This window comes from Dicentrarchus labrax, unplaced genomic scaffold, assembly GCF_905237075.1.
Source record: "Dicentrarchus labrax unplaced genomic scaffold, dlabrax2021, whole genome shotgun sequence".
Classification (NCBI taxonomy): domain Eukaryota; kingdom Metazoa; phylum Chordata; class Actinopteri; family Moronidae; genus Dicentrarchus; species Dicentrarchus labrax.
Window position 1 is genome coordinate 591,524 of NW_026136722.1, and position 14,149 is coordinate 605,672.

The 14,149-nt window shown below is 43.5% G+C and overlaps 1 protein-coding gene across 4 annotated transcripts in view; it reads left to right on the plus strand.

The window, feature by feature from the left end:
- grin2ba (glutamate receptor, ionotropic, N-methyl D-aspartate 2B, genome duplicate a) overlaps positions 1 to 14,149 on the plus strand; it is a 118,188-nt gene that overhangs the window by 66,801 nt on the left and 37,238 nt on the right. For all 4 annotated transcript variants that reach the window (XM_051388300.1, XM_051388302.1, XM_051388303.1 and 1 more), the window contains exons 5-7: positions 2,935 to 3,078; positions 3,592 to 3,862; positions 10,631 to 10,823. In XM_051388300.1, the coding sequence (XP_051244260.1) occupies positions 2,935 to 3,078; positions 3,592 to 3,862; positions 10,631 to 10,823 (608 nt within the window). The remainder of the gene's footprint in view (positions 1 to 2,934; positions 3,079 to 3,591; positions 3,863 to 10,630; positions 10,824 to 14,149) is intronic.

The following is a 14,149-nucleotide window of genomic DNA, read 5'->3' on the forward strand; positions in this document are numbered from 1 at the left end:
ACTGATGTGCCCCTGTGTGTGTAATTGAAATACCTGAGTTATTGACTCTCTCTCCCCTGCAAGTCAAATAACTGCTCCAGGAGTGTGTGAGTGCACTCATTTGGAGGCTCTGGGGCAGAGCAGGCAACTCTGGCAGACCAAGGCCTGTCAACCGTGGACTACACACATACACACACATACACAAAAACACACACATATGTAACAGAGAGCCCTACTGAGACCAAACAAACACGGACACGCAGTCACACAGGCAAAATTAGAGGCACAAACACCCACATATGCATTTTTACAGACATACAAACTACATAACCTGGCACACACACACACACACACACACACTGAATGGCACATAGATATGTCTCTATCCCCACATACACACAAACACACACTTCCCGTAGAGGAGGGCACACGTGTCCCGTCTCTCTCTTCCTCTCTCTGACAGCAGCAGTCCTCTGTGGCTGAACAACTCAGGCTTAGCCTCCTCCTGCCTAAATGGCTGGCTGACTGGCTGACACACGCGCACGGCCTGGCACACACACACACACGCACACACACCTCCGTTTGCCTGCTCCTTCACTGACTCCTGGCTTCCTGCCCCTTCACTGCTCACTCGCTCCATACAGGATCACAGCCGTCTGCCAGCCTGCCCCTCTTCCTCTCCATTCATCCTATTGTCACCACATTGTCCTCTGCCTCTGTCCCTCCGGAGGCTTCAAATCTCAGCTACATCCTCGCTGCTTTTTGTACATCTCTATCTTTTATTCTCGCTTGCTTAATTCCTTTCTCTCCCTTTAGTTTTCTCTGTTTTTCTCTTTTCTCTTATCTGCTCCCTCCTCTACGGTTTTATCTGCTCTTTTTCTATCTCTCACCGTATCTCTCCATCTCTCTCTCTGTCTCTCTCTCTCTCTTTCTCCCCTGTCTCCACTGGCCATTCATCCTGCTGTATTGTGTGCTGTAGTGTATTGTTGTCTGTGTACAGTAGCCAGCACTGACGTCAGCCGTGGATCCACAGAGAAGACAGTGACCGGCTCAGGAGCGTATTCAAAGCCTTGTTGGCTGGCTTCGTGCGTCTGGCTGGCTGACTCGCTGGCCTCGCTACCCCCTCTGGGAATTTTAATACTCACTAATCGATCACCCTGTGCCAACAGAGGTGATAATGTGGCCAGACCCTAATTATTGTTGCTGTAAATGAAGAGGTGTTTTGCAGCACTTCATTTTATTCAAGGTTTCTTATCATTCAACCCGCTCCCTCCAGTGTTTGTCTTTTTTTTTTTTTTTTTTTTTTACTACCATATCTCTCACCCTGCTTCTTTCCCTCCTTCTGTGTCTGTCTTGCTCTTCTTTTAGCATGTATTTTTCTCAAGGCTAATGAAAATTCTGCAGACCTCTGGCACTCTGAATGAGTGTGTTGGACAGTACATTAATACTGCTCTTAAGAAGACAGCGATAGAGAGAGGAAGCCAGAGGAAATGGGGGGGGGAGGAGGACAGGGTGGTGGGGTGCTGTATAGAGGATAAAGGGGGGAGCGGGAGTGCACGAATCTGGAAATTCAATTATAACTGTGCCCTGGCAGTAATTCCACTGGTATAAATGGGATGGCAGAGCAAGAGGAGAAATGGATAGAGATGGATGAAGGATGAGAGAGAAAGAGGCAGAGAAGAGATAGAAAGTTGAGGAACAAATGGATTCAAGTTAGCCGAGAAACGCGAGTACAACATCAGTGTGCGCATCATTATTTCATGATTTCGAAACACAGCCTCTGCATTGAACTCAGCATTAGATGCACATTGCGTTTCACACAGCATGAGATGATAACGACGTGTTTTCAACATCACGGATGCAGCACATTACACTCATTATTTGAAAGAGCGTTCGGCAAGTGTTTCACATGCGCATTGTACCTCTCAACATGCCACCTCAACGGCATGGTGCCGATCTCATTAAAGCAGAAACAAGGTACCAGATCAACCCATGTGCGTCCCCTGGGATGGGCAGGTTAGTCTTTGATGTTGAGTGGAGCGCAGAGTCCCAAGAAGCCAGAGATTTCAACACCCTGCCTGCCTGCCTGTCATGGCTGTCAGCTACCACAGATTTTCCTCACAAAGAGTCCACAAAACCATTCCCATTCACATAATTTGCCAGATTAGGAGCATGAATGTCCAAGAACATAAACACACTACTGTACATCGTGTACACAGAAGTTGGGCTCACAGACTGACTCACCCATGCACAGTAACAAGCTCATGTCGCAGAACTGCAGAGTCTTGTCTAGACTCGCATTTCTCACCTCCTCCTCTTCTTCTGTCCAGCTCAATATTCCATTTCAATACTGGTGGCAGGCTTGGATATCAGTCTGTGAGTGATGTTTATTGGAGTGTCTGCATCTTAACTGTACTACTGTTTGGTTTGCTGTACATTCTGTATCTCTCATATTTAGATTTAGCCTCTCCAAGCGAAGGGGTTTTGTTACTGACAGTATGTTCAGGGCAGTTGTGTGCCATTTCAAGTGCATTCATCATCTAGCTGGTTGCAGGTTACATTGAAATTGCATTGTTCCAACACGGCTATAATGAAACAAATTGATGAAAATGATCGATGAGATTGAGGACAGCAGCTTTGAGTCCCCAGAATTTGCTCCAGCCACCCCCGTGTACAAACTCATTAAAGGAGTCATAAAGGCAACTAATGAAAATCATGACCGGTATCATTACAAGCCCACTGGTGTCCTCTCGCCTTTCTCCTCTGCGAGCGAGAGAATAAAGGCGTCTAAATTAATGTTCGCACCAATAATGTTACAAAACCACCGCCGTCCTTTAAGTAGTATCTCTTCTCCTCTGTGTGTAAAGCCAACTAAATTAAAGTTCAGGCCAATATTGTTACATAACCATTTACACTCTGCTTCTTTGTTCTTCTGTGTGCTTCTGTCATTTTCAGGATGACAACTCCATGTTCTTTCAATTTGGCCCTTCCATCGAGCAGCAGGCTTCGGTCATACTAAACATCATGGAGGAATACGACTGGTACATCTTCTCCATCGTCACCACGTACTACCCTGGTTACCAGGACTTTGTCACCAAGGTAACCGCACTCAGCTGAGACAACATGCACAAATAATCAGGACATAAAGGCAAGATGACACAGAGCAGAAGATGAATTAGCTTCCATCTCTGATCACTTTAGTGTCACAATAGAAATATTGCAGCCCCACTGTACTGGGAAATGTACTGTACAAAGAAACATGTAACATTTTATTATATGATGCTGATTAAAGACACTTTGCCAATAAATGACAGAATTGATATACGCATGAAACACTCCCTAGTGTTTAAGATAAAGATTAAGAGGTCCAGTGTGTAACATTTAACACTGTCTATTGGCGCAAAGGGAATATGATATTCATAGGTGTTTTCATTAGTGTATATTAAAAGAAAATACGAATTGTTCTGTTTCTTTGTCACCTCAGAATGTTTTTACTATTTTAACACTATCAATTGAATGCAATTAAAGCCCCCCAAAATATAAATATATAATCAAAGATTGTTTGAGAATTGCTGTGTTATGACCAGCCTCTTCTTCTTCTGTCCCATCCAGATCCGTAGCACCATCGAGAACAGCTTTGTGGGCTGGGAACTGGAGGAAGTTATACTACTTGACATGTCCGTAGATGACGGAGATTCAAAGATCCAAAACCAGCTGAAGAAGCTCCAGAGCCCCGTCATTCTTCTCTACTGCACAAAGGAAGAGGCCAACACCATCTTCGAGGTGGCCCACTCCGTTGGGATCACTGGCTATGGCTATACATGGATAGTGCCCTCGCTGGTAGCTGGAGACACTGTTGTAGTGCCTGCCGAGTTCCCCACAGGTAGGTAATCTGCTATAGTAGGTGTACTCAAATATGAGTCGTGAAGGTCCAGAATTTCCACAGTGTCAGAGGTCCAGGAAGGTTGGATTAAGCAAGTCATAGTTAAGGTTTAAAATCTTGTACACAAAGGTGATTTCTGCATTAGCCTTTGCTCTGTAACCAAGTCTTTAAACTTTGGTACAAGAGGTGTGATGTGCAGGCTGACATACTGATGTAAGTGTGTGCTGATTTTGCTGTGATTGACTGTTTCACTGTATTCATAGTTGGAAATGCCCAATCTTGTTGTCCAATTCATTTCACAGTTATTCAGCTGGTAGCTTGATATGACGTTTACAGACGGTTCAGTTTTGTGTGTTGTAGTTGCATTTTACCACACTTCACAATCACTAGCTGTTTCACTTATAATGATGCACACTCGTGCTTCTCTCTCTCAGATACAGTGTAAAGTATTTTCCAGTCTTTTCATCAAAAGTGCACTTTTTCAGCGTTATCCCATCATTGCTTGGCTAGTTTTTGAAGGTGCCATTCCATTTTTCTATCTCTGACAGCAAGCTTGCTAATTGTGGCTACTAGCCTAAAAAAGGCTGACAGGCGAAGTGACGTGATAGCAAGCAGTCAGGTTGCAATGAAATTTTGTCAAGGTTCTGGTTAATTTGTCTGGATTTGAGCCAGAGTCTCCGTAAGTGTATGGCAGCTATAGGAAACTGAGTCAGAATAGGGAATTAAAGTAGATCTAATTTTTGTCTGACATAATCTTTGTGTGGAAAGATGTTTGCTTGCTTTGAGCTAAAATCCTGAGCCCTTTTCTAAGTACAACAGTTATATTACATGCAGCGTTTGGTTGATGTTCATCTAAAGTGCTTTAAAAGAAGCATGAATGCATTTTCTATATAGGCAGCCCCAGTCTGAATCAGATGCCTAACTCTCACACTGTTCCTGGATTCTGCAGGGGTAGTTCTCTGATGATTACTCAGCTAGGGAGGTTAACAGTGCTATTAAGGTAACATACATGTAGTTAGTAATTTACTGTTGTGACATTTGAGAAACCTGTGACAGTTAGTACTGTGGATCGTAGTAAAGTCACTGAAATGACTGAATAATGTCACATTTACTGCATTTTTTATCTAAAGTTTTCTAACATTAGTCACCATAAGCCACTAGTTATACCAGACCAAGTGAGGCAGTAACTCCTTTGTGTTTAAACCTGAGCAATGGTGCGTTTTTTTGCTTAAGAATGCAGCTTTTCATTTGTAAGTGGAAGAATGTCGTCTTTGTTCTTTCAAAAGTTACATTGTCTCGCTGTAAGAAAGTAAAAACCTTTATTCTGCAATCTTCATCATCAGTTAATGAAGACTTTGAGATGCAATTAAATGTTCTGGAAAATACAAAGTGGACCTTTTTAAAATTACTATCCCAATGTCAAGAATGAGCTTTCACACTCAGTAAAAAGTCAGTGAGGTTTGAGTTTGTGGTTGCAGTGCTAACAGCACCTCTGGCTAGCAGCAATGTCATGTTTGTGTTGTTTTAGTTGTGTTCTTGCTTTATCACTGATGTGATAATGTTAGCCTGCCATACAGTAGCCTGAAACTCTTCCCTAAAAATGGTGCAATGCTAAAGTGTCAAAAGGGCCAGACTAAAACGCTAAAATGTCAGTAACTGCTAATGAAAACAAAGATGAAGGCATGTACCCTCGTCCAAGAGGCGGCAGTATCTAAATCTAAACTTGCCGTACTTGACAGCACAGAAAGAACACTGAGCCTTTGAAATGTTATTTCCCAAATGTTATTTTCAGTTAGCTATTTGGCTTTTTTCTGCAAGACAAGAAACAAACTGACCTTTCCTAATAAGAAGTGAAGGTGCGTTTCTCCCCCGCTCTCCCCCCACAACACCACTGGAGGTCATTCTAACCTTTGAAGGTCAAATGTAGAACCAAAGTGACATCTAAGTTGGGGTGCATTAACCACACATCCTGCTCACGCAATCTGTCAGGCACACCTGTCAGACTGCGTCATGTAACTCCACTTTCAGTACTTGGGGGTGGACAGACAGTTTTAGAAAGGCCACCTCTCAGCGGGAATCAAACCTGTAACTGTTTGCGATGTTGCCACCAAGAGTACTAATAGAACTTTCCACGACTTCAGTCTATTTTACTCTCTGTAGGACGGTAAACCTCAGCGCAGGTAGTAGATTTATGCTGGATGTATGAGCCTGATAATTTGTTGGTGTTTGGCTTGTTGATTTACAGTACAGGGGAGATATTACACTGCTGCCTGTCCTCAGCAGTTTCTGGGAAATGGTTGCCAGGCCAGAGATCGTTGTGTCGTTCAAGTACCGTAACTCAAACTTTTTACCTCTGCTCCCTTATTGGCATCCATGGATGATTTACTCTAAATGGGAGTTAGGAGTGTGTTTGCTAGCCTGTGAGTGTGTGTGTGTGTGCCAGTGAGTGTGTTTTGTGCCTTTTTGTGTAAAGTCTGTGTGCATTTGTCTGGGAAATGTGCGATTGGTTCATGGTTTGATTTGCATGAGAAAATAATGGGTGAGTGTAATCAAATGGGTTGTGTGTTTGTGCTTTTATGTGTACCTCACATGGCGGACCGCCAGAGTGTTTATTCGTAGGCCAGGGTGAAACTATGGTTGTGTGTGTGCGTTTGTATCAGTTTGTCTGCTCCAAATTAGAGTTCCACTCTATAAAGTTTGATATATCACCATATCAGCTATGTAAATCACACAACAACTTCCCTCTTGATTTATGTGGCCACAGAGTCTAATCGTGACTAGCTCATGTACTGCCTGGATGATTACAAAGTGGAGCTGGCGGAGTGGCTGCGGTGATGGACACACACACACAAACCTCTTTCAGTTAACATTGACTTATCATGGGATTAATCATACGGGACATAATGACAGATTGTGTCATCCATCCATTTAATGCACGATGAATAGGAAACAGTGCATATAGACTAACGTAAACGTAGTGGATCATCTTTTTTGTATAGTTAAAAAGATGTCTGCCTCTGTTTATATGTAAATATATCTATTGCAAAATATAATGTTACATGGTAGTATGCATTGAAGTCGCATGTTGAATATAAGTCAGCACGCAGATGGCTTAGCTTCTGCTCACAGCACTGCTGCTGCAGGATCTGTCAATGCTTTCCGCTGCCAATAAGATGAACAGGATGGTAAGATGTTACTTAACAGCTTCAGCAGTGACAGTGTGTAAAACCTGCACTGATAGCAGCCTCACCTTCATAACAAGTTGCTAAAGCATCAGAAAGACTACTAATTTGTTGTTTTTATTATGTGTGTTATTGCAGATGCATCGATATCCTGACTGTAGCAATTTCTTTGCCATGTGAAAAGATAGATTTTAGCTACACTGGCCCTGAGGTATCCAGGATGAAGACTCTGTAGGCTGTAGGCTGTAGAAAAGCAGATAGTGGCATGATATTTGTAGACATTATGCATTCAACTGTAGAACTCAATCATTCAGCCAAGCGTTATTTCTGAGCTTCAACCTCAACATCATAAAAGCCACATGTAGCCTGTAGTGGCAGTCAACCACACTAACTTCTGAACTAACGCACTGCGAAACGACACCACAGCACAGCGTGTGACTGATGGTGTGGTGGTGTGTGCTCTGGGTGAATCCAGCAGCTCAGGGTTCAGCAGAAGGTGCACGCTTGCTGTGGGGTGAATTTGCTTACTAGGCACACTTAATAATTTGCACCATGTGTGATGAAGAGCCTCCAATTCTCATGGGTAATTCCACTGATGCCTTCCTTAAGTGGCGCTCTGGGGAACCATCTCTCCTCCCACCCTACTCCTTCCTTCCCTTTCCTCCTTGTTTCGTGCTGTTGTTCCCTTGCTTCTCTGTGTTTTCTGTCTCACAATTTCAGCCTCCTCTGACTCTCTTCCTAACTCTCTGCTCCCTTCAGTTTTTTTTCAGTTTCTTTTGCTGCTTTATCTTTGTGTCTCTGCTGCTGTCTGACTTTTTCTCTCAGCTCATTCCGTCCCTCTTTTCCCTCCATGGCGCTCTCAGCTCTCTCTCTCTCTCTCTCTCTCTCTCTCTCACTAACAGCTTTTCTGTCTCTATTCTTCCTGATCAGAGTTACACACCACTGCTGCACAGACTGTGGTAACGTAACCACCCAATCTGACATCACTGACAATAATAAGCTGTTTCCAAAAATACCTAGTGATACGGTAGTTCTGCTGTTACGTTCTCCAATCAATTTGCCTGCTTGTGGACACTCTATGTCTGCACTGTTTGTGATTTTCTTTGTATATGTGCGTATGTGTGCGTATCTGTGACAGGGAGACAGATTTAGCCTTCAAACTGAGGCTATAGCCAGTATACAGGCAAGAAAAAAGGCTTTATGGCCGCCACAGTGCCGTTCAGCTATAACATAGCAGGTTGACATGAGGGTGTTGTGACATTTAAACATGTCCTGAGAGATGTATGAACACATAAGCAGCAGTTCCCAAGATGTAGAAAAAGAATACGCCACGCGGTGCGTGCACATCCCATAAAACAATAAAAGGGAAGTGTGCAAAAAGCGATGGGAGTGAGTGAGTGTTGAGAAAGTGTCAACAGTGTGTGACATTAGATGTGGTCCTGAAGGGCCGGAGCTGTCAGTGCTGAGGCCCCATGAGGAAAGCAGGTTGCCAGGCCGCCTGTCTATTTCTGCCCACTGACATGGTTGTGGACTGGCTGACATGTGGTCATACTCTGTCAGATAGACGCAGATCGACTGATGGACAGAGAGGGGGACAGATTAAAAGGCAGACGGAGAGACAGAAAGCCAGATAAACTGACTTCAAGGCAGTCAGTGCTTCTCTGGGAGCTGTGACCTGAACCCAGAGGCGCCCAATGGGTCCCAGACAGAAAGATCAGTTATTGGCCATTTTCAGAAGTCATAAGGGCACTTGGTGTTGAGAGTTTAGATAAGACTTTTGATCTGGAAGGTTTCCCCGTTAAATTGAGCATTGATTAAATCCACCCTCCTTAGTTACTGCTGCTACGCCTGTCCAGCTTTAATGCTCGAGCAGAATTCCTGTTTTAGCACAGCACAAATACAGTTTACAGTGATAACAGTGGCAGATTTACCTCTGGATATCCTCAATAACCTTTGGTTTCACACAGAAATAAACAAAAGCAGCCATCTGATTTCTGGCTGATAGCCGCTAGCAGATTTTATCAGCTGTAGCTAGCTGACGTAAGCAAATGCTAACACTAAAACTCTTTGAGTCGATTGAAAACCTCTGATATAGTAGCACCCGCCTGAACAGGTATTATTCTAATGTAACCTGAAACATAACATAATGTTAGCTAATGACATGCCCCTTGCCATTGGAAATAATGGTAAGTTACTGGTGTAGGAACTAAGTTAAAGTTCCACTGTTACTTCAGCCTCATGCACACAGCTTTAACATGACGCAGATGCTTTCATACAGGACACAAATAGTCATTGATTGGTTTGATTAGGATGAAAATGATGTGAATCAGCTGAGCACCTATGTGCGGATGCAAAAGCGTTCCAGAGACTAGAACGAACAAACTAGGTTTGTGTTGGTTTTTCCTTTAAATTGTCACCCATCTGTATATATATATATAAATAAAGATCCAAGTTCCAAAATGAATCCAATACAATTAGACCTCTTGTGAGTCGAGCTCAAGGAAAATCCCACCTGATGAAATCCTGACAGCAGTGAACAAGAAAGCTAAATGATTGGTCATTAAAAAGAGATAAACATTGTGCACTAGGCTCAGTGCTGGGCAACATGCACTGTGTGTCATCAATTAATGGTGACTGTTTGTTATGAGTTAATCATATTATCAATAACGGCAGTTTAATATCAATGAAACTCATTATCAAAATGTCATCTGTGTTTTAATTGCTGCATAATAGCCTTAGTTTCATAGTAAATTGACTCTTCTGATAGCATTTTTTTCTTTGTTTTCTGTTCTTTATTTTAGATTGATAATATAGCACGATTTGATTAAAAAACATGTATGCAATAAGTCAGTTGTTATTGTTGTTATTAGACATCCTCAGCCTGCCTCCCTGGATAAATATAGTAATGTCAAGTGATGTCCTCAGCCTTGGGAATACTTAATATCCATCTATCGTCCATCTACTCACTACTCACTATAATAATAATTAACAGTAGAGAGGGAGGGTGGGGGGGTGAAGTAAGGACGGGCATCCTGGCAAAGAGTCGAATGGGCTGATGGGTGGTTGGAAGGGCACCGGGAATGATGGGCAGGGAGACAGACAGAGAGAGAGAGAGACCTACAAATGAATGTTCATAAACAGACAGATTGTCAAAAGAGAACAGGACTCCGGCAGACAGAAGGACAGATAAACAGGCGTACAAAGGCCAACAAACAGAGACAGACAGTGCTTTAGACAGACAGATGGACAAACACAGCAAGGTGATAGACGCTTAGTCAGTCAGGATGGGAGTGCTATTCATCTGCTCTCTGAGTCATCACGTAGTGTGTGCTCTGTCTCTTGGACTGTGTTCAAAACACATACACACTGTATACCCTAACAGAGTTGTCCCTGTCTCTACCCGCTTTAGTTTTCTCCATCTGTCTCTCTCCCCTTTGTCTCTTCGTGTTTGCCTGAACTCCTCCCTACTTACCTCTCTCTATTTTTACTCATCCCTCTGCCCCCTTCTGTCTCACCATATTTTCTTTCTTCTTTCCACACCTCGTCTGATCCCTCTCTCTCCTCTCTTCTTGCTTTGTCCATTCAGGTCTGCTCTCTGTGTCCTACGATGAGTGGGACTATAACCTTGAGGCCCGCGTTCGCGATGGCGTGGCGATCATCACTATGGCGACCTCCACCATGATGATGGACCGTGGACCTCACACCCTGCTGAAGTCTGAGTGCCACGGAGCTCCTGACAAGAAGACTCCCATCTCAGGCAACCCCAACGAAGTGCTCAGGTGAGTGAAGACAGAGGCTGGATTGTATGTACTGTTGAGAGCAGTTTGGACCTGTTACAAAGAAAGATACAATACGAGTTATCACATGTGATGGGTTACAGTGGCAAACAGTGTACCAAGGTTTATATCTATATAAACTATCTATGCTATTGTAGCACTCTGTGAAGTGATTAACAACAAGTGGATGATTCAGACCGATTTGCTTTCTGACTGAGAGAAGAATGAGAAGATTGATACTTATCTCATATCTGTCCCATGAATACAAGGCTACAGTTAGCAGCTGGTTAGCTATACTAGAAATAGTTTAAAAATTAGTAGCAAAAGCTCACTAATTAACATGTTACAGCTAGTTATTTTAACTGGTAAAAAAAACCCAAGTGTATAAAAACATTCCCCAATTTTTGCTTTTATACTTTAGTTCTTGTACAGATTAAACAAAGGAGATATGTCAATCAGTGAGATCTAGAGGTGCTGGTAGGTGGATTTTATTTCCTTTGAACTTAAGCAGACTAGCTGTTTCTACACTGTTCCCAGTCTTTATGCTAAGCTAACCAGCTGCTGGATGGTCACTCACTGGTTTCACCCACTAGAGTCAGTGTTTGGTTTGTCCCTTCTGGGCTGTAGAAACATGGTGGTTCAACATAAATGCTATACACTGGACCTTTAACGGCTAGATATGAGAATGGGTGTATTGAGGAATCAAACAGTGGGTGTCATGTTGTATATCACTATTCCTTTACTATACAGTATTTACGAGTGATTGTTGATCACCTGGATACAAATACCTGTTCAACACACCATGATCACATGACTGGGCTGCTTGAATGTGCCAGTTGAGAAGTAACTGGTGCAGTGGATTTTGGGATACTGAGGCCAACAAAAAATTGGACTTTCAATATGTTAATGACATCTTCAGTCTTTAGTATTTGTTGACAATTAATTGTGTTTATTGAGAGTTAATTGTGACATCTTTGTGACAGAATTGGTAGTGTATTGTTTGTGTTCTCATTGCATTCATCTTCCTGTTGAATGTTTCCACTTCCGTCCGTTCCCTCCCTCTGCCGGGTTTTCAATCACTACAGTGTGTGTTATTGTGAGAAAGTCTGAGTGCACTGCAGGAATAATGTTCTTTTTCCTGCTTCGTGCGCAGTAAAACAAGCTCACTTTTTGCCCTGAAGGAATCCCGTGAAAACAGATCCCATGAAAACTAGCTCTGTGGTGTACAGTGTATAATAAAGTGTAAAGGCCACACGTCTCAGCAGTGGTCTCATTAGTTTACAGTCATTTATTTACAATTACACTAATGTCTCCAAATTAATGTGGCAATGATTTATGGATGCTAACACACAGCAACTTTAAAAGGTGCGCAGGTTCAGGTGGTGCAATAGCAACATGAGCATCCTGGCATAGCATAGCTCAGCACAACCATGGACACAGCAGATGTTGGCACACACATGCTCATTCATCCCCTGCAAACTGTGATCATCCCCTCCACCATATAATAATACCCTACACACACAAACACCCCCTTCACATGCCCCCTTCCTCAAGAAAAACCAACCCCACCCCCTCAGCTGTCCGTCTCAGCAGCAGGCCTTTTGAACTGGTTGTGAAGCGCAGCATTCGGCGGCGCTTTGCTCTGCGCACTGCCTAATTGGTCCCAATGGCGTTTCAGTCGACGAACACTAGCCCCTGTCGTGCTGTGCTCCAGAGCTCAGCACAGTATTATATTCAGGGGCAGTTTCACCCCTCTGCCACTCTGTGTCTGCCGCAGCTGTATGTGTGTGGGTATGTGTGTTTTTATTGTGCTAAAGAGAGACTGTCAGCGAAGGCCAAGTGTGTGTGTGTGTGTGTGTGTGTGTGTGTGTGTGTGTGTGTGTGTGTGTGTGTGTGTGTGTGTGTGTGTGTGGGGTAAGTTTTTCCCACAATTTCACTGCTGATTACAGTCACACATTCATCCAGAAATACTATTTTCACACCTATACAGCAGCAGGAGAAAAACGGCCTACTGTAGAAACACGTGCTCACCTTTCTGGATTGCACTGTGAATGAGGGATAATTGTTCTGATCATACTCCAAGCTTTACTGCATCCTGCACTAAGGCAGCAACGCTTTGTTGTCCATTCCAGGAAACTCCTTTAGATGTCATTTCAACCCCTGTCTGCTTGTTCACTTCTTTTCTGAAGCTTTGCATTTGTTTCACCACTGCTTACTGCTTTGAGATAACGCTGGAGTTTGTGGCAGCTGCTGCTGCCCCAGAATACAATTCCCCATGCTCTGTTCTGTTGTGCCTCGCTGTGGTCTGCTGTGCGCCGCTCTGTTCTTCTCAACTCTACTGTGGTCTTTTCTGCCATGTCCTGTGCTGCTCTTTACTCTGCTCAGCTCCCGCCCTTAACTCCATCATGTTCTTTTTGTCCTCTCTTGCCCTGTAGTCTTCTCCTTTGTTCTGCCCTGGTCTGCTTTTATACATCTTCTCGCCTCTGCTTTTCTTTGTTCCACTTTATTCTCTTCTGTTAAGCCCTGCTCTGCTCTGCTTTCTGCTCACACCTTCTTCTCGTTACCTCTCCCATCTCCTATCCTCTCCCATCTCCTTTCCTCTTCCATCTCCTCTCCTGGTTTCCCTCTCTTCTCCTGTGTTCTGCTCCTCCCCAGCCACTGTCTGCGCTCCAGACCTGCAGTTTTATAATCAACTTAGCTGTGCTGTTGATTAGATCAGTTACGAGCGCTGCTCAGATCTTTCGCCCCTCGCTGCCTTAACTAAATTTGTTTGGTGATAACCTTTGTCTTCAAGTGTTCAATCAAGAGATTAGCATTTGGCCTACAGTCTATATACTGGAAACTGAATGAATGGCTGGTTGCCTGGCTTGCTGGCTGCTTGGTTGGCTGGATGGGTGCCCCGCTGCCTGGTTGGTTCACTACTAAGTGAATCAATGGATGCATAGATGAAAGATGGGTGAAAAGGAGAGCAACTGAATCAATAGGCTCTTTTGTAGGGCAGGAGAACCTTATATTCAGCGACACTCTCCAGTGAATTCAAACATCATTCGGAAATCTTCATACAGAAACACCAAATCATTAATAAGTCAGGTAGAGTTCACAATTGATTCTTAAGTAGTCGAGAATGGCATGTAATTGCTGTGCCAAGCTCTAAAACAAAGCCAAAGCTTGGCAACTGAAACAGACTTGTCAGAATCATCTTAAAACTGTGGGGATTGGTTAGGATGATGTGACTTTCTGCCTCTCCAACTCCTGAAACTTTAACCTTTAATTGGAGCGTGAGCATGATGCTTGGCTGATTTCCCGCTTCAGATTTATTCCGAGACAGA